Source organism: Thamnophis elegans, chromosome 14 (assembly GCF_009769535.1).
Source record: "Thamnophis elegans isolate rThaEle1 chromosome 14, rThaEle1.pri, whole genome shotgun sequence".
Taxonomy (NCBI): Eukaryota; Metazoa; Chordata; class Lepidosauria; order Squamata; family Colubridae; genus Thamnophis; species Thamnophis elegans.
Genome location: NC_045554.1, coordinates 25,369,421 through 25,392,667, shown reverse-complemented (window position 1 = coordinate 25,392,667; position 23,247 = coordinate 25,369,421). Strand labels below are relative to the sequence as shown.

The window sequence follows — 23,247 nt, the reverse complement described above, 5'->3', positions numbered from 1 at the left end:
GCTAACCTGTCCTCTGGGGTCATTGTACCATCGAGGGGTCTTGGCGTCCATCAACGACCTGCATTTACAATTCCACCTGGGCGGCCTCTGTCCGGTGGTGTTCTCCTGTTGCCATTTCTCCCGACAGGGCCACTATTCCCAGCGTCTTGGACTTCCTGCAGAGGGGCCTTCATGACGGGCTTTCACTGAATACATTGCGCGGCCAGGTGGCGGCTTTGTCTTCGGTCTTGGGGTGTGTGGGGTCTTCTTTTCTCCATAGTGAGGGGGGAGGAGTATCCAGGATGGGTTTGACCTTATCCTCTCGTGATTGGTTTGAGTCAGATAAGCTCTTTGGGCTCCGCCCCCTGGCAGTGAGCATGCCCAGTTTTCTGACTCAAAACCTTCATGAGAAGTTGCTCATTCGAGAGCTCCAGGAATTTACTAGGAAAATTCATTTGGACCCGTCGAGTTTTGCCTCCCTGCTTCATACACAGCCTCCTCCTGCAAGATTGGAACTGCCACTAGCCCCCCTGGGGCGGCAGGCTGCCCTGGACACTGAGGAGATCCGAAGTCTCTCAGTGAGGAGCTTGACCAGGCAGCAGGAGAAAGGGCAGAAGCCTCTAGCAGGCAGCCCTAACCAGGAGGACGGGCACAAGCCTCTAGCAGGCAGCCCCAACCGCTGAGGCTTGTAAGTCGCTGGAGCGCTCCGTTGCTCCCCTCAAGGGTTGAGCGACGAACCAGGGCTTTCAAACGCCCTGGAGCGCCCGTGCTGCCTCCACGTGGCCAGAGGATCGTGAGGAAGCCGAAGAAGCTGTTCTTGGCCACAGCGGCATCGGAGGAGAGGCAGGAGGAAGAGAATCCGGCTGGGAGCGCACGTGGCAAGCTCTCAGGAGCTCAAGCCTCGCTTCAGGCACTTTTAAATTTCGCGCCCCTTTGCAAGCCGGTCGGCGCCATTTTGAAGCCGGGAGGACCCACGTGGTCCAAAATGGCGGCGCCCAGCAACTACCAGGAAGGAGAATCCCAGGCAGTTGCAAGCAGGGACTGCAGCCCCACCGGAGGGGCAGAAGAACAAGCACCCAGGTCAGTGGCTTCCCCAGAGACTGCCCGAGGAGGGGGGGGGAAGAGGAAAGGCTAAATGCAAAACCAAGCACCTTTCCCCCAGGGCAGATCCAGAGGAAGGGAGGGGTCACAAGCCCCCCAAGCCCTCTAAATACGAGCGGAGGAGGCATAAGGCTTTAGAGAGACTTTGCAACCAAGCAGCCAGCCATCAGAACGCCCCAGGCAAAGGGGGGGAAAATTCAGGCACTCCCTTATCCAGCGGAGGCTCAGGGGAGAATCCAGCTCTGCCAACAAGGATCCCTATAGACACCTCGGGGCTTTGGGGCTCCACTCAGGGGTGGCAATCCCCTATCACCCCTACTGTGGGGGCAGCCTTGCCTACTGGCTTTCCCCTTTTGGGCAGCCCCCCCCCTGCTCAGGGGGGCTTCAGCCCCAACCCAGCGCCTCCCACAGGAGCCCCCAACTTCCAAGAATTAATGATGCAGGCTTTTCAGCAATACATGGCTGCAGCATTCCAGCAGCCACAGCCTCAGGGGGGCCCCCTCCCCCCCACCCCCAGGGCCCCTGAATTCCCAGAGGCCCAGGAGGAAGAGATTCACAGCTCCTCAGATTCATCCCAGGAGGACAGTGACAATGAAAGTGAGGAAGGCGAGATCAGAGAACTCAAGCTATCAGAGGATGAAGGCATGCCTCCTCCTAAACCCACATTCACTGGGTTGTTCCAGCCCTCACTGTTTGAGTCCCTGCTCTTCAAGGCCAAGGCAACGGTCAAGCTAGGCAACAGAGCAGCGGAGGCCACACCCCAACGCCAGGGCCTCTCAGCAGAGAACATCTTTGATGAGCAGGCCATCGAGGCAGACACTGTTCCTACGCCCAAGACCTTCCTAGGCCTGATAAGGCGCCAATGGGCATCTCCTACAAAGGGCCCATCACCCTCCTCTTCAGACAGGATGTTCTTCAATGTGGACCAAGAGCTGGCTAAGCTACTTGCACAGCCCACCATAGATGATCCAATCGTGGCTCTTCATACATCCACCAACATGCCTGGGGAGCCAGAGGATGCCTTGAAGGCGGAGGACAAGAAGGCAGACCTCACCTTGCAGAGGGGCCATTTAGCAGCGGCCTGGGCTGTGAAAGCATCCACCACAGCCTCTTTCATCATCAGATCTTCCTTGCTGTGGCTGCAAGAGCTACAGCAACGCACCCCCATAGCAGATGCCCGGTCACATCAGGACATCAACAGGCTGGCAGCGGCCATCCAGTTCTCATCGGATGCCACCCTGGCTGCAGCCAGATTTGCTTCCAGGGCGATCGCATCGTCGGTGGCATCACGCAGGCTGCTGTGGCTTCGACAGTGGCAGGTGGAGGTTCGTCACAAGTGGCGCCTGGCTTCAGCCCCCTTCACAGGGGACTCCCTCTTTGGCTCGGCTCTGGACCGGTTCCTGGTTGAGAACAAGGACAAGAGGAAGGTCCTCGCCACTGCCCAGAAGAAAGGCAGCTTCAGGTCAACTCCATACCCCAGACGCTCCTATTCCCGGGGTCAGGACTCTGGTTCCTTCTTTCGGGGTCAGGACTTCCTTAGGGGGTCAGAGGCAGGTTTCTCAGGAGGCAGGCAGTATCAAGGGGGATTCCCTGCTAGACAGAGGTACCCAGACAGACAGCAAAGAGGCAGGCAACAGAAGCGGCCCTTTCGAGGGGGCGGAGGAGGCGGAGGGGGGCGCTCCTTCCGCAAATATTAAAGCTAGGTCCAGCACTCTCCCCATTGGGGGGTGCCTAGCGCACTTCGCTGACCGCTGGGACCTCACCTCCTCTGACAGATGGGTGCAGAAGACCATCAGGCATGGCCTTTCACTCGAATTTCTTTCCAGTCCCCCGAGCTTCTTCCGGATATGTCAGGTTTCTAAGAACCCGACCCGGAGGCTGCTGATGCAGGAAGCCATCCAACACCTGTTGGAGATCCGGGCGATCCAGCCAGTGCCTCCAGAGCAACAGGGTCAGGGGCACTATTCCATCCTGTTTGTCATCCCCAAGGCCTCTGGGGGCTGGAGAGCGATCCTTGACTTGAAACGCCTGAACCGTTCCATTCGCTATAGGAGGTTCAAGATGCACTCCCTACACTCTATCTTGGAGGGGGTTAGACAAGGAGACTTTCTCACTTCCATAGACCTCACTGAGGCCTATCTGCACATCCCCATTGCCCAGGATCACCGTAGGTATCTCAGGTTCTGCTACATGGGTCACCACTATCAGTACCGGGCCCTCCCCTTCGGGCTGTCTTCGGCCCCGAGGGTATTCACAAAGGTAATGGCAGCGCTGGCAGCGCACCTGAGACAGGTCCCGGTGCGCATCCAATGTTACCTGGATGATCTGCTCCTGCAGTCATCTTCCTTTAGGGGCGCTCTGCAAGACCTAGACATCACCATGACAGTCCTGAGGGACCATGGGTTTACAGTGAACCTAGCCAAGAGTCACCTCCACCCCTCTACTAGTCTGATTCACCTAGGAGCCAGAATAGACACCCAGGCGGGCATGGTCTTCCTGTCACCCGACAGACAGATAGCGCTTAGACAGCTAGCCTCCTCGATAGCCAGGAAGCGCAAGGTGTCCCTAGCCACTCTGTCTAAACTACTAGGCACCATGGTCTCCGCCATTGGCATCGTCCCGTGGGCTCGCCTCCACACCAGAGATCTCCAATGGTTCCTCTTGCCGTTCCAGCGAAGACGCACGAGCTGTTCGCAGACCAAGGTACTTCTCCCGCTAGACGTCTCCCGCTCCCTGGCTTGGTGGACATCCCCAGCGATCACAAAGGGCGAAACCTTCTGGACACCAGACCGCTTGACGGTAACGACGGATGCCAGTCTGAGTGGGTGGGGTGCCCATCTGCTGGCTCAGATGGCGCAAGGAGAGTGGACTCAGGCGGAAGGGACTCACAACATAAACTGGTTGGAGCTCAGGGCGGTCCGCCTGGCTCTGTTACGGTTCCAGAATTCGGTCAGGGGCCAGCACATATTAGTCCTCACAGACAATATCACCACCAAGGCTCACATAAACAGACAGGGGGGGACAAGATCAAGGGCCCTCATGAAGGAGGCCAAACGTCTGGGTCAGTGGGCCGAAAGGAACCTCCGGTCTTTGAGGGCAGAACACATAGCGGGGGTGGACAACACCAGGGCCGACTGGCTCAGCCGGGCCGAGGTGGACAACTCAGAGTGGAGGCTACAGCCTGCGATATTCGAGGAGGTGGCCGAGCGCTTCGGGCGCCCGGAAGTCGATCTGTTCGCCACTCCCCTCAACACTCAGCTCCCGAGGTTCTTCTCCAGGTACTGGACACGGGGGGCGGAAGGGACGGACGCTCTGCGGAGCTCATGGCCCAGGGGTCTTTTGTATGCCTTTCCTCCCTTGCCCCTGATTCCCAGGGTCATACGGAAGATCCTTCAGGAGGGGGCGGAAGTGGTTCTGTTGGCTCCTCATTGGCCCCGGAGGCCTTGGTTTGCAGATCTCCAGTCTCTGTCAGTGGAGAGGCCCTGGAGAATTCCCCAGGAGAGGATCTCCCTCAGCCAGGGGGCGCTGGAGCACCCGGATCCTCAATGGCTCCAGTTGACCGCTTGGCGGTTGAGCGGAGCATCCTGAGGAAAGACCTCTTCTCCCCCAGGGTGATAAGGACTATCCAGGCCGCCCGCAGGCCCTCCACAGAGCGCATCTATGGCTCCACTTGGCGGGCCTTTGACTCTTGGTGCAACTCCCGGGGGTTCAACCCCATCCAGGCTACGGTGCCTCAGGTTCTGGACTTCCTCCAGGCGGGCCTGGATAGAGGGTTAGCTCCTAACACAATTAGGAGACAGGTCTCAGCCATCTCATCAGTTCTCCTGTGTGGCAGAAACCGGAGCCTGACGCACCACCCCATGGTCAGGCAATTCCTTAAGGGGGCCTCCAACCTCAGACCACCTACGGTACACAGGTACCCTTCCTGGGATTTACACAGGGTATTGGACGCTCTAACGGGCGCCCCATTTGAGCCATTACAAACAGTTTCCCTTAAGTTCCTGACCCTGAAGGTGGCTTTCCTGGTGGCCATCACTTCCGCCAGGCGGATATCCGAACTGCAGGCGCTGTCCACCAGGGAGGATCTCTGTGTCTTTCACCAAGATAGGGTGGTGTTACGGCTGGATCCATCCTTCATTCCCAAGGTGTGCTCCTGCTTCCATCGGGCCCAGGAACTGATTTTGCCCAACTTCTGTCCAGACCCTTCTCACCCATTGGAGAGGAAGTGGCACACTCTGGACGTAAGGAGGGCTCTGAGGATTTACCTCAGGAGAACCAGGCCAAACAGGAAATCCGAAGCCCTGTTTGTCTCCTTCCAACCAGGATCCCTGGGTAATAAGGTAACTTCCACCACTATCGGCAGGTGGTTGCGAACCTGCATTGCCACTGCTTACCAATCGCAGGGGTTACAGACACCAAATCATATCACAGCCCACTCCACACGGAGTGCTGCCACATCCACGGCCTGGGCCACACAAGCATCCCTGGCCGAAATCTGCAGGGCAGCCACGTGGGCTTCCCCCTCTCCCTTTGTTAGGAACTATAAGTTGGACTCCTTTGCCTCGGCAGAGGCCTCGTTCGGCCGCAGGGTGTTGCAGGCGGTTCACAGGGCAGGACCCGTGCCTCAACAGGCCTGAGTGGGGGACATATGGCCTCAGGGATCTCCCTCCCTAGGGACGTGCAGGCTTTGGTACGTCCCATCCTGGATACTCCTCCCCCCTCACTATGGAGAAAGGGCGTTGGTACTTACCTGATACGCCTCTTCTCATAGTGGGGGGAGGAGTATCCAGTCCCTCCCTGACTATGTTTGTACAACTAAGTGTTATGTTCATTGTTTATATTGTTATTTAATTATTGATGTTGAAGACAATAAAAGCAAAAAAACTGAATCAAGAGTCTGGAGTGAATGATGCAACGAGTCGGAGAGAGTTCTTCGTCATAAAACTGGGCATGCTCACTGCCAGGGGGCGGAGCCCAAAGAGCTTATCTGACTCAAACCAATCACGAGAGGATAAGGTCAAACCCATCCTGGATACTCCTCCCCCCACTATGAGAAGAGGCGTATCAGGTAAGTACCAACGCCCTTTCTCTCTCATGTTCCGCTGATCAAACGTTTTCTGAAGGCGGCAGCTAACCTTAGGCCTCCCCCCGTCCACAGGTTTCCCATGTGGGATCTTCCCCTGGTTCTCAGGGCTTTGACGGGGGCCCCATTCGAACCTCTCCGGTCTGTTCATCTATGGTTCTTGTCTCTGAAGGTGGCTTTCCTGGTGGCGGTCACCTCCGCCAGGCGTATTTCAGAACTGGGCGCTCTGTCTTCCAGGGACGACCTTTGCCATTTTCACCAGGACAAGGTGGTGCTTTGCCTTGATCCTACCTTCTTCCCAAAGATGAATACTCCTTTTCATAGGGCTCAGGAGATCTTCCTGTCTGACTTTTGCCCGGGCCCGTCCAATATAGGGAGAGGCTCTGGCATCGGTTGGATGTGTGCCGCGCGCTGTGGATCTATCTCTGGCGGACCGAGGGGGTCCGTAGGTCGGAGGCCTTGTTTGTTTCGTTCCAGCGGGGTACGTTAGGATCTAGGGTGTCCTTGGCCACCATTGGCCGTTGGCTGCGTCAGGCCATTGCGGAGGCCTATGGAGCGGCTGGTCATCTGACCTCGTTGGGCATTACAGCCCACTCTACTAGGAGTGCTGCGACCACGGCGGCGTGGGCCACAAGAGCTCCCTTTGAGGACATTTGTCGGGCGGCCACTTGGGCTTCTCCGATGCCATTCATCCGACATTATCACCTGGATGCCTTTGTTTTGGCGGACGCATCCTTTGGTCGGAGGGTCCTGCAGAGGGTGGCGGCTGATGCTCCCCTTGAGCCTTAGGGGTCTTTTGTTCTCCCTCCCTGGGACTAGTAGCTTGGGTATGTCCCACATGTGACCACTCCCTCTCTTCCTCTGGAAAAAGAATGTTGGTCTTACCTGAACGTGTCTTTTAAGAGGAAGGGAGGGAGTGGTCACGACCCACCCTGAGGTTTCCGTGTTGGGGCCAAGGGGAGGACTCGGGTGGTTCCCAGTGGGGGAGGGTTTGTTCTTGTTGTTTTGTTGTTTCAGTTCTACTGTTCGCCTTTGAGGAAACTGGGGCAGGATTGGAAGGCACCAGTATTTAAGTGTTTGCTCTCAGTCTTTGGACCAATCAGGCTTTGAGAATACCCATACATGACCACTCCCTCCCTTCCTCTTAAAAGACACGTTCAGGTAACACCAACATTCTATCTATCAACCATTTTGAGTGTGACGCTTTCCCATTTTTGGATAGTGTTTCACCCTGCCCAGATCGGCTAGGATTAGAGTGGGCAATAAATATTGTAAAATAAATGAAATTAAATACTTTATTTGCTGCAGGATATCAGTTCAGCCATGGCAACTTCTTTTTCTGAAGTTAGACATGAAATTAGCTTTTATGGTTTCAGCAAGTCTTGCTTTTCTGAGTATCTGGAAGGAGATTCCTCCATCTTTAACCATTTTAGAAAGCCCTGAAACCTATTATTACAGCCTACTAAAAAGTGACCTAAATTACTAGCTTTGGATACTCTGGAAGTGGTGGCAATTTCAGGAAGCAGATTGGCTGTTCTAGAGACATCCTTCACAGATCCTTCTTATGAAGAGAAGCCAATTTTTATTGTAGTTCAAGGCTGCTGCAGCAGCACAATCAAATTTATAGTTCAGAGCTTTTCATTATTGTTACCTAGGACATCATTTTCCTAGATTGCTGTTGGAAGCCAGTTTGGTCTGCAGTTCGAAATGTGTATCAGTGATGTGGGCTAATTTAGCAGCCTGTAAGTTAGATAAGATAACCTTTATTGTCATTTTTTTACTATGAGCACACTTGGCACACGTTACTAATGAAATTATATTGCCTGCTCTTAAAAGAAATACACACACACACACACACACACACAAACCATTGTCCATTTTGAATACATAGCGGAAAGAGGAGAGTTGAGAGTTCAGAAGGGTGATACTAATGGAACAATGTCATGTTCTGGATAGAAGGAAGTGAACTTCCAATACTCTTTTCTGCCGTCCTCACCACTCTCTGCACAGCCTTCCTGCCTGAAGGAGTTAAAACCTCCAAACCACCCAATAATACCATATGACAGGATGCTTTCAATCATCCCTCTATAGAAAGTGGTAAGGACAGTGGAAGGAAGATGCGTTCTTCTCACATGCGATGCAGAAAATGCAGGTGCTGCTGTGCTCACCTCGCCAGCGTCTCACTGTTGAGTGAGAGAGCTAACCTGCTTGTTAGCTTAAGTCAATATTAAGGTGACATCCTAAAGGAAGAGTTCATAATCTGTGCAATCCAGATTGAATGACTTTCCTGGTGGCTATAAAAACTTGGTTGTCATGTTCTTTTTGAAGTACAAATTTAGCAAGGCGCCACAAGAACCCAGGAAGAGTCTTTTTTTTAAAAACTAAACATGTATAGACAAGTTAGTAAGGCTAGTTAATTTCTAGGTGCTTGGTGGCTGAAGCGTCTAATTGCTACTGTGAGTGAGTAAAAATTCTGAATATATTCCTCCATAACCTGCACTTAGTCTTTGAAGCAAGAACCAAGAGCTAAATTATGGGTAATTGATTTACTGTTACCTTAATTATAAGCTTTTGCTAGATGAGCTTTACAATTGTTGCATAAATAGCATTATGCTGATATAAAATCATAGCTGGTTAGTCTTTGAAGGATGGGGCTGCACACTTATTCACAAAAAATGGGAGGGAGGGAGGGGCTTGCCTTGTGCCAAGAAGAGAGATATCCTTCAGTGGGTCTGTCAAAATTTAGAACTGCACTTTCTTTGACTCTCAAACTATATTTAATAAGTGGTGGCAAAATTGTTTGTGGAGAAGTGAACTACTTTGCTTTTATAAATATCACATCCTGTTTGCTGGGATGTGGATTTTATTGAAAGACTATATAAAGTATGCCTTACCTCACTCCCTAATCTGGCCTTAGAAAAGTAAAATGAAATGGAACCTTGCATTTCTCTTTTCTCTAGAATTATGGCCATTGTCCCAGAGCAGAGGTCATAGAGCAACTATATGAATGCTAAGATATACAAACGGTTAACAAATTAAAATTTAAAGTTTAAATTAAAGTTTAACTGGAAAGTGAAACGATTAAATATAAGTCCGGATAGCACTCACATTTAAATAGTTCTTGTCCTAGGCCAGTGATGGCGAACCTTTTTTCCCTTGGGTGCCAAAAACGTGCGTGTGATAGTGCGCATACCAACACTCATGCATGCGTGTGAGAGCCCCTTCTCCTTTTGGTGCTAGCAGGCTTCCCTGAAGCCTCCTGGAACCCAAAACAGAGCCTGGGGAGGCCCATCCCCTCCACCTGCCGTGCATGCGCACACAACCCCCCCCTTGCATATGCATGCGCTACTCCCACCAGAGACCCCAAAATCAGCTGGCCAGCGGGATGCAGGTATACGTGTGCAGTGGAACTGACCAGGGCGACGGCTCGTGTTCCTGCAGAAATGGCTCCACGTGCCATAGTTTTGCCATCATGGTCCGAGACTTATTTCTTGGATTGTGGTTCTTAGATTTTGGGCATCCAAAGGACAGAAAAAGTTGTGTGCTTTTGTTTTGAATACTTTCTGTTGATGTAGTTTGTAAATGGAGCTTGTTCCCTGGTTAAAATAAGGAAAATAGGCTGATCCCAACTGTGTGCATTAAACTAAAAACAATCACCTTGTATTTTGTTTACAATATGTTGTGAACATTATCTTTATTTTTATCCCTCCTTTATTATTTTTCCTCCTCCTATCCCCCCCTCCCCCCAAAAAAACTCCTGTGAGGTGGGTTGGGCTGAGAGAGCGTCTGGGTCAAAGTCATCTACCTGACTTTCGTACCCAAGTTGTGATCTCGTATTTTCTAGCCTGGTGCTCTAACCATTAGACCAAACTGGCTCCCATGTGAAACTTCAAGCTTCCTCTGACATAGGATGGTTTCTTCATTTCCTACTTCCTTCCTTCCTTCCTTCCTTCCTTCCTTCCTTCCTTCCTTCCTTCCTTCCTTCCTTCCTTCCTTCCTTCCTTCCAAGCTGTCTGGATAAAATGGTAGCAAATGCCTGGCTTGTAAGAAGCCTGAAATATTCTGAATTTTTGCTCTAAAACCTGTGCAGCGAGTCCTCGACTTACAACACTTCATACAGTGACTGTTCAAAGTTAGAACATCACTGAAAAAAGTGACTTAAGACTGTTTTTCACGCTTACAACTGTTTGCAGTATCCTCATGGTCATGTGAACAAAATTCAGCTATTTGACAACCGATTCACATTTATAATGCTGAAGTATCCTTGGGGGGGTGTCACATGATCCCCTTTTGCGACCTTCTGACAAGCAAAGTCATTGGGAAAGGCAGATTCACTTAACAACCGTGTTACCAGCTTATCAACTGCAGTGATTCACTTAACAACTGTGGCAAGAAAGGCCGTAAGATGGGGCAAATTCACTTAACTGTCTTGCTTAGCCACATACGTTTTTGGGTTCAATTGTGGTCATACCTGTATACCCTTAAACTGGATTTCCTGGAGACGTTTTGGATTGATCCCCCACAATTCCAAATTGCTGACCCTGCTGATTGGACATGGCCTGTGCTCAGTCGTTCAGGCCCTGGTCATCTCACGGTGGAGGAACTGTAATGTGCTGTACATGCGGCTACCCTTGCAGAGCATTGTGAAGCTACAGCTAGTACAGAATAAGACAGCTCGGGTATTTTTGAGGTCCTCTGGAACGGCGCCTGTAATACCACTGCTCCGTGACTTCATTGGTTACCTGTCTGCTTCTGGGTGCAATTCAAGGTATTGGTGACCACCTTCAAAGCCCTTCATGACGTGGGTTTAGATTACGTGAGGGACCTTCTCCCCACTGGGAATGGCCCATACCACTCTTGCTGGCAGAGGAGGCATGCTCAGGTTCTGTCAGCCCAAAGGATCTAGGAGGAAGGCCTTCTCTGCTGTGGCTCCTGCCCTCTGGAACACCCCCCTCCAACACTTTGATGTGGGGTTGGCCCCAACCCTCCTATCTTTCCATAAGACTTGACTGTGCCAGCTGGCTTGGGGCACCAGTGGGGGAACAGTGGAGGTGGTTGATTGAGTAATAACAGATCCCATCTCCCCCCACATTTGGCCCCCACCCTCCCTGTGTGTCCTTGGTTTTAATGTCTGGTTTTATTTTTTTCTGTTTTAACTGTATTTTGTAACTGTAAGCTGCCCAGATTTACCCTATGGTAAGTTGGGCAGCCAATAAATTTAATAGATAAATAATAGGAAAAGGGGGAGGCCTGAGAGTCAGGGTTAGAGAGTCTCCATTCCCACCCCATTCCAGGGGAAGGATACTGCATAATCCGCATCCCCTCCCGATCAGCTCGGACTCCGGAGGGAGGCAGAGAATAGATGAGGGCAGGGCCAGCCAGAGGTGGTATTTACTGGTTTTCTGAACTATTCAAAATTTCTGCTACCGGTTCTCCAGAACTGGTCTGAACCTGCTGAATGCCCACCTCTGGTATGATGCCCTCCAGAGGTTTCAACTACAGCTGCAGTTGCAGTCCTTGTCCCTTGTTGACAGGGAATTGATGGAGGTTGTAATCCAGCATTAAATTTATAAGCCTTTTAGGGAGTCCTTTGCCCGGGAATGTGCTTCGTTGAGTAAAGGAAAAAAAAAGTAGTGCATGTGAGAAAAATGAAGGATATATCAAGGGGTAAATGTAAGCAAACATAGTTACACGTTTTTAAACAGGGTTAAAAATATTTCAGGGTTAAAACTATTTCAGGGTAGTGAAGTGGTACCCCAAATAGACAAGGAATACAAGCCAAAGGCACATGAGAAAAACTTGTTCTGCGTTACTTCGGCTGGGTATGCGTACAGTGGAATCTCCTTGATTCCACTCCCTTCTTTCAGTCACATCTGGGGGAAAATATCCCATTCATCTTAAGGTGTTTGTTGAATTGAGATGGCTTCTTGGCTTTTGCTTAGATCTGGTCAAAAACGGATGGTGTGATGCTCTCATCATTGTGAGCTTTTCTCCTCCCTGTAAAATGATAATTCGTAATTGCAATTGTGACTGATGGCCAGGAAAAAAAAAGTGAAGTGTTCCACCATCTTAAGAACGATTGAAGCTTTGTTCGCACAATCCTGCTGGCCTTTATTGCGTAGAGCGCCAGCTTGTCTAAAGTAGATTGCTTTATGAAATAAGACTTGTGGAAAAGCAAGCTAAATGGAACATTCGGAAAAGAAACTTAGTTTGATGCCTTTGAGTTGAAACTAATTCCTTGGTGGTAGCCATTGATTAGAAAAGATAAACTGGTATTTAATCTACGGGCTGCTGGCTTTGGCAGAACGATTTGTCAGGTTAGTCTGATCACGCACATTATTTTGAGACAATGACATTGGCTGATTTGTGGGGAAGGAAAGCAGGGTATCCTGACCTCTGAATTAATACCATTTTGTTTTGTTTTCTATTTCTAGCCGGATAACGAGATCTCTTCTGACTGCAACCACGTAAGTGTGCTTTTTGAAAAAAAAAGGTTTGGCACATATTGTTTCAAGAGCACTGAGCACATTTGTTTTGACAAAAGGGGAAGTTGGTGGGATCCTGACTAACTCAACCAAATGGAAAAGGCTCAGCTTTCTTTACTTTTCTATGGCTGCCTCTGTAGGCCAGTCAGAATTGTGTTTGTCGGGAAATGCTTGTTGGAAAGGCATTGTGCTCGAAAGGCAAAACTTTCCTATGCGTACAACTCATCAATCATTTTCCTTTAAGCTACTGAGAGGAATGCAACCGAATAAACTTCCCCGAATTTAAGCACTCAGTTTGTGCTCTGAAACAATTTCTGTTCAGTCAGCTCATTGTTTAGCCATTTCTCCTTTTGCTGCCCTAATCTCGTGCTCCAGTTTGCAACCGGTTCACCTCTGGTCTGTGCTGCTCTATGCTGGATGCCTTTTGGAAGAGGTTCATGTAAAACAACAACAACACACAGCTCCCTAACAAGGTGCATATACAAAGTGCAGTTCCAGCATTGTTCCAATTGAATGCCATCTTGATTATTCCACTGGCGATTTCAATGAGCTTCAAAGAAAATAAGGTGGGTGGGGGACTGGCACTGCATTTACACTGCACCCGGCTTCCTAGGGTATAAAACTAAAGCAAAACAGGTGCGCGTGCGCGCGTGCGCGCACACACACACACACACACCTTTCAAAGGCAAGAGAAGGCTGCATTGTGCTGAAAATAACGTCACAAGAGGATAGAGTAACAGTTCTCATCACAGAGTACTGAGCTTTTTGGAGCACGGGAAAGGAGAACCATTCTCTCTCTAGCTGCATTGGTGTGAGTTTTAATGAGTACATTCACATGTCTGGTACCCCTCCTTGCCTCTATTTTATCATCTGCATTTAGGGGCACAAAATTCTCTATGTTAATTGTCATTTACTTGCCTGCAGCAATTACTCAGTGGCTTATAATAGTAAAACCTATTAAAGAAAACATATCAACACATAAGGAATAGAAATACATATACACCAATGTGACTTTGGCTACTTTAAGATGTGTGGACCTCCCAGAGATCCCGGCTAATTTGGTGGGCAGAAAAAATCTGGGATTGAAATCTACATGTCTTAAACATGTTGCCAGGTTTAAAAACCATTCACATACTGGTGAGTCATGTAGAGATAAAGTATAAATTTCATAAATTATATACAGTGTAAACTTCAAGAAAAAAAAAATCTGATCTACATGTTGCCTTATTCTTAAAAACCAGGAAGCAAAGATTAATCTGATGTGTAGAAAATGTTGTTTTATACATTTTGGGAGTTGCCCAGAGTTGGCAGCTACATAAATGTGTTCAATAAATTAATCTAAATTGAAGTCCTGATATCACAGGAAAAATGTTGTCAGATTTATGTTAGATTAGATTGAGCTATTCCTTTAAAAAAAATATCCCAAAGCAGCATTTTTAAAAGCTAAGTTTTGTCTTTTGTTTCTTGTTTTCCCTTTAGCTGCTGTGGAACTACAAATTGAACCTGACTACAGATCCAAAATTTGAATCGGTGGCTAGAGAAGTTTGCAAATCCACTATATCAGAGGTAATTTGATTTCTTAGCGGGGTGAGCAGAGCCTGGAAACTGACTACCTTTTTCTGAAAAACAGAGTAAAAGATGAAAACGTTGAGTTATTCTTCCAAAAAGTGTAAATATCTTCTGAATTGATTTTGTTTCTTTTTTTAAATAGAATTTGAAACATGTTTTTTTAAAAAACCACTAACTTCCATTGCAGATTTAGTCTATGTTTTTTTGCTAGTTATCAAAAATGTGAGAGCAATGCATTACAAAGTAATGGGGACTTCAAGCCTCTTTCTCAATCTGCAATTCAGGATCCTCTTCGTTAAATATGGTGCATTTATTTCTGGTCCAACCGTATGCGCAGTGAATGCAATTAATTTTATGCATTTGGGATGGGGGGGAGTAGGAGTTGCATAATTCTTTTATCATCTTAGGAGGAGTCAAAATTAAGAAGCTCTGCTTTTAAGATGTACTATAGTTTCCCTGGGATTAGTTCCAGTTGCAGCCTGAAGATGGTCATGGGGTAGTATCCAGTGCCCAGTTTAACTAGCACAATGTTTTCCAAAACCAGGACCAGTATAGGTGGTCCTGGAGCTTCAGAATCTGACAGAATAGGATAACTTGCCACAGTCAGTTCATGGTGGCCAACTCGCCTCAGCTGATTCACCAGGAGACAACTTGCCAGAACAATTCAACAATTCAATTTGATTCTTTGAAGTAATTTAAAAAATATTTTATTTTTTGTCATTCTCATTTCATTTTGTTCCTCTTTTGGCATCCTTCTTTAATGATTTTATTCATTTAATATTAGTGTAACTCTTATCCTCTGGTGAGTTGTCATGTGTGGAGTGGGCCATGGCAAATTGTTGTAGATCCAAAGAATTACAAAGATTTTCCTTAACAGACATGAATGCAAGCTGCAAGGAAGAGGGAAAGAGCTGCAATCTCTTCATGGAACATTAGTATTCTGCCTGCAGGCGGCACCTCTCTCTCTTTGTCCTTATCTGGATTGATAATGTTTATTTAAGTGTTGGAGATAATGAGGGCTTGCTAAAAAAATGTACTGGCTACCTCAGAGAAGGCAGTTGTGAGATCATGTTTTTAAAAATATCTCCATGTTACCATACCAGGTTTTCCAGCTGGTACTGTTTACAAACTGCCCTTCTTTGGCATGGTGCTTGAGTGGATAACTGGGTGCATCTGGTGCTGTGCCACCGACAACACAGGAATTCTGTGCTGAGTTTGATTTTGTTTTTAATTTTGGAATTGCAACCACCTTGAATAGTCCGCTGGGAAAAGTAGGGTATTTCTCTGAAAGGGGACGTGGAATCAGTGCAAAGCTACTAATTGCTTGGATTATTCAGAACTATGTGATGCCCACTGATCATAGTTTGATGGAATCTGGGAGGTATGAGGAGTCTTTCTGAGTTTGGCACCCAATATAGGTGTTACGATTGCAGGGAAGTTGAAGAAAGCTGCCCCAGTGTTTTCCTTCCTCTCTCAAGCCCTGGTTTCAAAAAAAGTGGTTAAAATGTGTATCATTTATCCATGAATATCCATGGCTCCATCTTTTAGCATCTGCATGAAATTGCTGGGAGGGTTTCTTAAGATGAAGATGATAAGCATACCTGTTTCTGCTGTTTAAATGACACTAAGGTAGTAGTGAATGAAGCTACTCCAATGAAACCCCTCTGGAATGGAACGATCATTTTCATAGCCTCCCCCTAGAACACGGGCGTCAAACTTGCTATGTTATATTGCCGTCATGTGAGGTTTCACATTTTTCCCATTCACGGAGCTGGGGTGGGCATGGCCTGCAATGTGACTACACAGTCCCATGGGCCACCAGTTTGACACTCTGCCTTACCCTGTTTTCCCCAAAATAAGACCTCACCAGATAATAAGCCCAATCGGACTTTTGAGCGCATGCGCTAAAATAAGCCATCCCCCCCAAATAAGCCCTCCCCAAAAATATTGCCACACAGAAGCAGCCATGAGGTGACCACACTCACCGCCTCCTGCACCTCAAAAATAATGAGACCTCCCCAAAAATAAGGCCAAACACTTATTTCGGGGGTGAAAAGAAAATAAGACCATGTCTTATTTTCGGGGAAACACGTTAGAAGAAAATATGCAGAACACCCACAAACTATTCATCAATAGTTTCTAAAAAAGAGACACAACCCAGCATTCCTGCAGCTGGAAGAAACGTATTCCAGGCTTCCCCAGGGGGAAAAATGATAAATATTGCTGATAAAAGACTCAATTCTTAGGGGAACAGAAACGACAGTCCGTTTTACGACTTTTCTTGCCCCATTTGTTAAGTGAATCACTGCAGTTGTTCAACTTCATTTATATCCCTCCTTCAGCTTTCAGCAAACACACATCTCACAATCTCCTTCCCGGTACAGGTAGTCCTCGACTTACAACAGTTCACTTAGTGACCATTCAAAGTTACAATTATACTGAAAAATTGACTTATGACTTACGACTTCAGACTTATGACCATTGCAGCATCCCCACAGTCATGTGATATACATTCAGATGGCCTGACAACTCACTCACATTTGTGACCGTAGAAACGTCCTGGGGTCACATGGCCATCTTTTGCCACGTTCTGACAAGCAAAGTCGATGGGGAAGCTGGATTCAAGATATAAAATAGCAGAGGGGGAAGGGACCTTGGAGGTCTTCTACTCCAACCCCCTGCCTAGGCAGGAAACCCTATACCATTTCAGACAAATGGCTATCCAACATCTTAAAGACTTCCAGTGTTGGGGCATTCACAACTTCTGGAGGCAAGCTGTTCCACTGATTAATTGTTCTAACTGTCAGGAAGTTTCTCCTCAGTTTTAAGTTGCTTCTCTCCTTGATTAGTTTCCACCCATTGCTTCTTGTTCTGCCCTCAGGTGCCTTGGAGAATAGTTTGACTCCCTCTTCTTTGTGGCAATTCCTGAGATATTGGAAGACTGCTATCATGTCTCCCCTAGTCCTTCTTTTCATTAAACTAGACATACCCTGTTCCTGCAACTGTTCTTCATATGTTTTAGCCTCCAGTCCCCTCATCCTCTTTGTTGCTCTTCTATGCACTCTTTCCAGAGTCCCCATATCTTTTCTACATCGTGGTGACCAAAACTGAATGCAGGATTCCAAGTTTGGCCTTACCAAGGCATTATAAAGTGGTATTAATACTTCACGTGATCTTGAATTGAATTCACTTAACAACCGAGTTTCTAATTTAACAACTGCAGTGATTCACTTAACAAACATGGCAAGAAAAGTCATAAAATGGGGCAAATCTCATTTAACTAATTCCTCAGCAACACAAATTTTGAGCCCAATTATGGTCGTAAGTCCAGGACTACCTATAGCTCCATTCCTTTTTCCTTGTCTTGGACTTTTCACCCGCAGTGCACTGAGACCTTCTTTGTGCCTTCCTGTTCATCTGCATGCAGCTAGCTTCTTACCTGATCACACTTTCACACTGATCACACACCTGATCGCCTGGGAGCCTTGCCCTCAGAAGCACCTACTGCCCCTGGCCCCACCGGCCCCACGCCCTGAGGTTTCTCCCCTCTCCTGAACCAGATCACAAAATGGGGTATTAAAGGCTGTAGAACAGTGTTGGCACACCTTTTCAGCACCGAGTGCTTAAGTGGGAATGTGTGTGTGTGTGAGGGGGAGCGCCGGAAACTGGAAGATCAGCTTCCCATCATGTGCATGCGTGCCAGGGAGCTGCTCTTCCAATTTCTGGTGCTCCCACGTGCCCGAAGACCACCTGAACCCAGAAGAGCAATGGGTGATGGCTGGCGTGCCTGGAGAGATGGTTCTGCATACCACTTCCGACATAGGTTCGCCATCATGGCTATAGGATGATCAAGAGGGCAGGCTCTTCCCACCCAGGTCTCTGCAGAAGACATTCACAAGAGTGACTGTTTTCATGCCTCGCCCATCTCTGAATCCCAAGTTAAAAGGCTTCTTCCAAGTGGTTCCTGCAGCCACAGTCTCAGCACTCTTCCTCCATGGTGATAGTTGTCAAGGGTTATAAGGAGGCTGGGAAAGGATTGGAAGAGAATAATCATAAACCATCAAGAAGATGGATCAGTCAACACCTTATCTCATTTGTTTAGCCCAGGTGGCAAGAAAGCTGAGAAGGAGCATTGGAGTTCATTCAAGAAATGTAACCTTCATGAACTCGTGGAAGTAGGAAAATCTCCTTACAGCTTTCAAGTTTTTACGTTTATTCCAGACTGTCATTAAACGAGACCTTACTCAAATCTGTGTAGCTTTCCTAGCCTTGGGCTTGCCCAGCTGCATGGCACACAAGGCTGTTGGCATGGCCCCTTCTCAAATGAAGGAACTGGCTCTCCCAGATCACACTGCTAATACCCCATCAAATCCATCAAAGAGCCACAATCAAGTCCAAATGGCTGCAGAAAACCACAGGAACAGCCATTCTACTTCATCATAGCCCACAGACCAGAAGGGATTCCAGAGAACATGGCCAGACGTCTTAATCACCTCAGCAGAAGCATGGCTGGGCTGGGGAATTCTGGGAGTTGAAGTCCACAAGTCTTAAAGTTCCCAAGTTTGGACACCCCTTTTCCAGAGCCATGGTGGCGCAGTGGTTAGAATGTAATATTGTAGGCAAACTCTGCCAACTGCCAGCAGTTCGATCCTGACTGGCTCTAATCCCCACTAGAGAGAAGCAGAAAATGATCTCCATCAATGGCAGAGAAAAGAGAGGACACTCCCACCACCCCAAAAGTGCCAGGTCTCCCAACAATGACACTTAACAGGTGATTCCTTAGAGCAGGGGTGTCCAAACGTGGGGACTTTAAGACTTGTGGAGTTCAACTCCCAGAATTCCCCAGCCAGCCTGTTCGACACCCTTGTTCCAGAGCCATGGTGGCGCAGTGGCTAGAATGTAATATTGCAGGCAAACTCTGCCAACTGCCAGCAGTTGGATGCTTACTGGCTCAAGTTTGACTCAACTTTCCATTCTTCCGAGGCCAGTAAAATGAGGAGCCGGATTGTTGCAGGCAATAAGCTGACTCTATAAACCGCTCAGAGAGGGCTGTAAAGCACTGCGAAGTGGAATATAAGACTACATGCTATTGCTATTATTAAATGAATGATAATGAAAACTCCTGGGCAGAGACATAGCCAGGATGTATCATCTTTCACACACGCCTGCAACTCAATGTTTGAATAACTGGAAATCAGGATTTAACGGAAGCTTACACACAAAACTGCAATCCTCTGAACAGTACAAGTGAAGTTTCTAAGTGTGCCCCAGGTTCTCAGGAGCTGCTGAAGGAAGAGGATATCACCTGTTGCAAAATCTTTAATTTGGATCTTGCCTGGAGTCAAGGGTTAGTTTTGAAGGCTAAAACGACCCCATCCAATTACCAGTCTTCTGGTAATCATTTGTTATATTATAGTTAGCTAATTCTCTCTTGCTTGGCCCAATAAATTAAACATTAAGTCATAAAACTATGCCAATAGCTGACCGCTAAGTTGACCAAAGGTTGTACTGTTTGTTGAGTCTTCATGCCTTCGCCCTTGAGTTCTTTTTAGGCTGTTTGTCATCAGATAAAATACCCCAGGAGAGATTTTACTCAAATAATCTTTACTGACTCTGAGCTTCTCAATACAAAAAGGACAATTGTGGATTTTAGTTGGGTAATGCTTTCTGCCATTTTGCATCTAGTGGCGAGACAGGCGTCAATGCCAGAAGCACCAGTGAATGATTCTTTTAAAATGCACTCGGATTAGCAACACACAACTGCACACAATAGTTTTCTTTGATTAATTTTCCCTGCCACAAGAAGTCAAACACCTAGTTTTTTATTGAAGAAGAATTGTAAGAGAGAACTTGGTGTTCAGCTTTCAGGACAATAGGTGGGGTCCCCCCCCCTCCCCTCCCCTCCAAACATTTCTTCCTTCAGGGAATCTATTCTGTATTGTCTAGTAGGAAGATGGGAAAATAGCTTGTTCTTTTTGTGTTTCTTGCAGCTATAAAATACTCCAGACATTCAATACATGACTCCACCTAATTGAAGTTCCTGCAATCACAGCAGTCCATCTGAGTTGGCCCCTGCATTTCTTTTGGAACAACTCATTTTTTTGGGGGGAAAAACCCCTGTTCTTTTCCAAGTATACGCTCACTGTGTGTGTGGGTACCTTTGCAACTAAGGCACCAGTACAAAATAGATCCTTCTTTTTTCCTGATGCGAACAGATAAAAGCTGTATTTTAAGCAGGATTGTTTAAAAAGGCCACTACCTCTTCACTATATAATGCAGTGGACCCAACATTTTGGGTGCCAGGGACCGGTTCTATGGCAAACGCTTTTTCTGCCACCCGGGGAGGGTTGTGGTTTCGTGCACTGCCTGGGTCCTGCACCTGTGCAGATGGGGACTTGATTGCTTGCGTGGCAGGCCACAGACAGTGTTGGTCCTCAGACTGGGTTTGGGTACCCCTGATATAATGAGTTTTCTTTATCGACAAGTGTGGAAGTTATTGTGGATCAGGTTTCTTGCCCAGTTCTGCATAATTAGAAAAAATATTTCTTTTAAAATTATAGCATAAAAAGAACGGTTGAATGTAATGATTTTGTTAGACTAAGGTTTACTTGATGAGAATCAAAATTATCATTGTTTAAACAAGTGTTCCAACTGCAGACATTTGTGATGCGTCATTACAGTTCTTTTAAGGGTGTGATTTCTAAATATTCACTAGGTAATCCATTTGTGGTTAAGTGATTTAAGATAATTCTTCTGTGGTTAAGTGGTTCTATTAGTAACTCCCATTTACTCTTAGGCTTGTTCAGTGTAGTTGGGGATTTCTTGTTCCTGACTTGGTCAGTTAGCTTAGCTTTAAACTTCTATTACTTCCAGGGAGATTGATGGGTAAATACCACGAGATCCCTTCAATAACATCAACGTGTATAGGCAGGGATTATGCCTGGTATCTGAAACTTTCTTTTTAAAACCTTTGTTGATAGAAAATGCCTAGTGTGATCTGCATTCTGTATAGTTAAGTCCCCAGGTCTCAGAATATAGCTCCTACACCTTGATAGCAGGTAATCCTTGATTTATGACCATTCATTTAATGTCCATTCAAATTTGCGACATCCTTAAAAATAATTTATGTCTTGTTCTTACACTGACGACCATCATGCCATCATCCCTGCGGTCGCATCCCCATTAGGATGCTTGGCGGCCAGCTCCCATGTACAACCAATGATCGTGTCCTGTGGTTATGTGGTTGAAATGTGTGACTTTCCCAGAGAGTTTTTGACCCAAAACAGCATCAGGGGAAACTGGATTTGCATGGCGATTCACTTAATAATGACTGTGGTAAATAGTTGTAAAATGGGGTCTGGTCGCATGATGACTCGCTTTACGACCACATTGACTTATGACAGAAATGCCAGTCCCAATTGTGGTGGTTAACAAGGTTCCAAGTAACACCTGTAAGGAAAGAAGACTCCGAGGCTTAAGTTTCCTCAAAGTCCTGTTTTATTAGAGATGTCCTATGGGCACATCTGGGGGAACCCGAATCTGAAAGCTTCCAGGTTTTCCCCACCCAAAAGAAAGTCCAAGCCCCTGCCCAGCACCCACATGTCCGTCACATGGTCCAACCAGGCACCCTCCCAACTGGAGATGCCTCCCAGTCACACCACTCCATGTGCAGGGCAAGATGTCCTTGACTCTCGGAGAAAGGCATGTTATTTTGACTATATATCTCCCCTACCCCATACTATCCCCCCCTCCCATTTTCCCACAGTAGAAAACGTGGCAGGTCTGAAGGCCCAATGCAAAAGATGGCTTCCAGGCCTAGGTCGTAAGTTGAGGACTACCTGTAAGGCGGTCTTACCTTGAGTTTCTTTTGAGTAGAATTTGAAGATGCTTTCAAGCTTCCATAAAAAGTTATTTGTGTAGCAGGAAGTAGCTTTTCCACTGCGCTCTGGGCCTCCAAATACTGTTTTGCAAAGATTTTACTCATCAAGGCAATTGTTTTCAGTCTCTCGCTTTGTTTAAATGGCTTCAAGATTCCTGGTCTGCTCTGGTGCTTATTTTCCTGCCTTGGAGGAGAGCTGTGATACTTCCCCTTGGATTTAGTTCATGGACAGTAGTGGTAAAAGCCACCAATCACTCCAAAACCTTCCCTGCGGAGGTTGCTCACTGTAGAGCAGGGGTGTCCAACCTGGGAACTTTTAAGACTTGTGGACTTCATCTCCCAGAATTCCCCAGACAGCATCTCTGGCTGGGGAATCCTCCGAGTTGAGGTCCACAAAGTTGCCAAGGTTGGACACCCTAACTTCATCGTGGCTTCTCAGAATGAGCAACCAGACTGACACGTTAACAATTCATTCTCTGAATACTTATAGGGCAATGGTCAGCAATCTTAAACACTCAAAGAGCCACAAAGGTCCTAACCGGAAGGCCCCCATTCAATTCTGGAGCTGACCAGAAGTCCGGTTCCCCCGTCATAGAGTCTTCTCCTAGCACGACATCCTTTTTCCTCTACCTGTCGCAGCTAAAAGTCCTATCAATGGTGAAGCCGACCAGTGACAGGGAGCCGCAGCAGAGGGATGAAAGAGCCACATGCGACTCCAGAGCCGTGGGGTTGCTGAACCATGTTGTAGGGGATCCATGACTGCTGAAGCCTTAATATCTGTTCTAGCCTTTGTCTCTGAAAATTGGAGTCTGGGTTTTTAACTCTGTATTGAAAACTAAAAGACAGGAACTTGGCAAACTAAATTCTCCACAGGATCCGGGCAAGGTATTATTCATTTTCTCGTGGCTCTTTCTGAACAGATCAAAGAGTGTGCTGATGAACCGGTCGGAAAAGGTTATTTGGTATCGTGCTTGGTGGAGCACAGAGGAAACATCACGGAATACCAGTGTCACCAGTACATCACCAAAATGACAGCCATAATTTTCAGCGATTACCGCCTGATCTGTGGATTTATGGATCACTGCAGGTCTGATATTAACTTCCTGAAGTGTGGCAGTATTCGACCGGGAGAAAAGGTAATCTATTTGAAA

The 23,247-nt window shown here is 47.4% G+C and overlaps 1 protein-coding gene across 1 annotated transcript in view; it reads left to right on the top strand.

Moving 5' to 3' along the window:
* The window catches only part of GLG1 (golgi glycoprotein 1), an 89,993-nt gene that overhangs the window by 26,250 nt on the left and 40,496 nt on the right, over positions 1–23,247 (top strand). Inside the window, exons 2-4 of the mRNA XM_032230327.1 lie at positions 12,598–12,630; positions 14,128–14,214; positions 23,017–23,232. Coding sequence (XP_032086218.1) covers positions 12,598–12,630; positions 14,128–14,214; positions 23,017–23,232 — 336 coding nt within the window. The remainder of the gene's footprint in view (positions 1–12,597; positions 12,631–14,127; positions 14,215–23,016; positions 23,233–23,247) is intronic.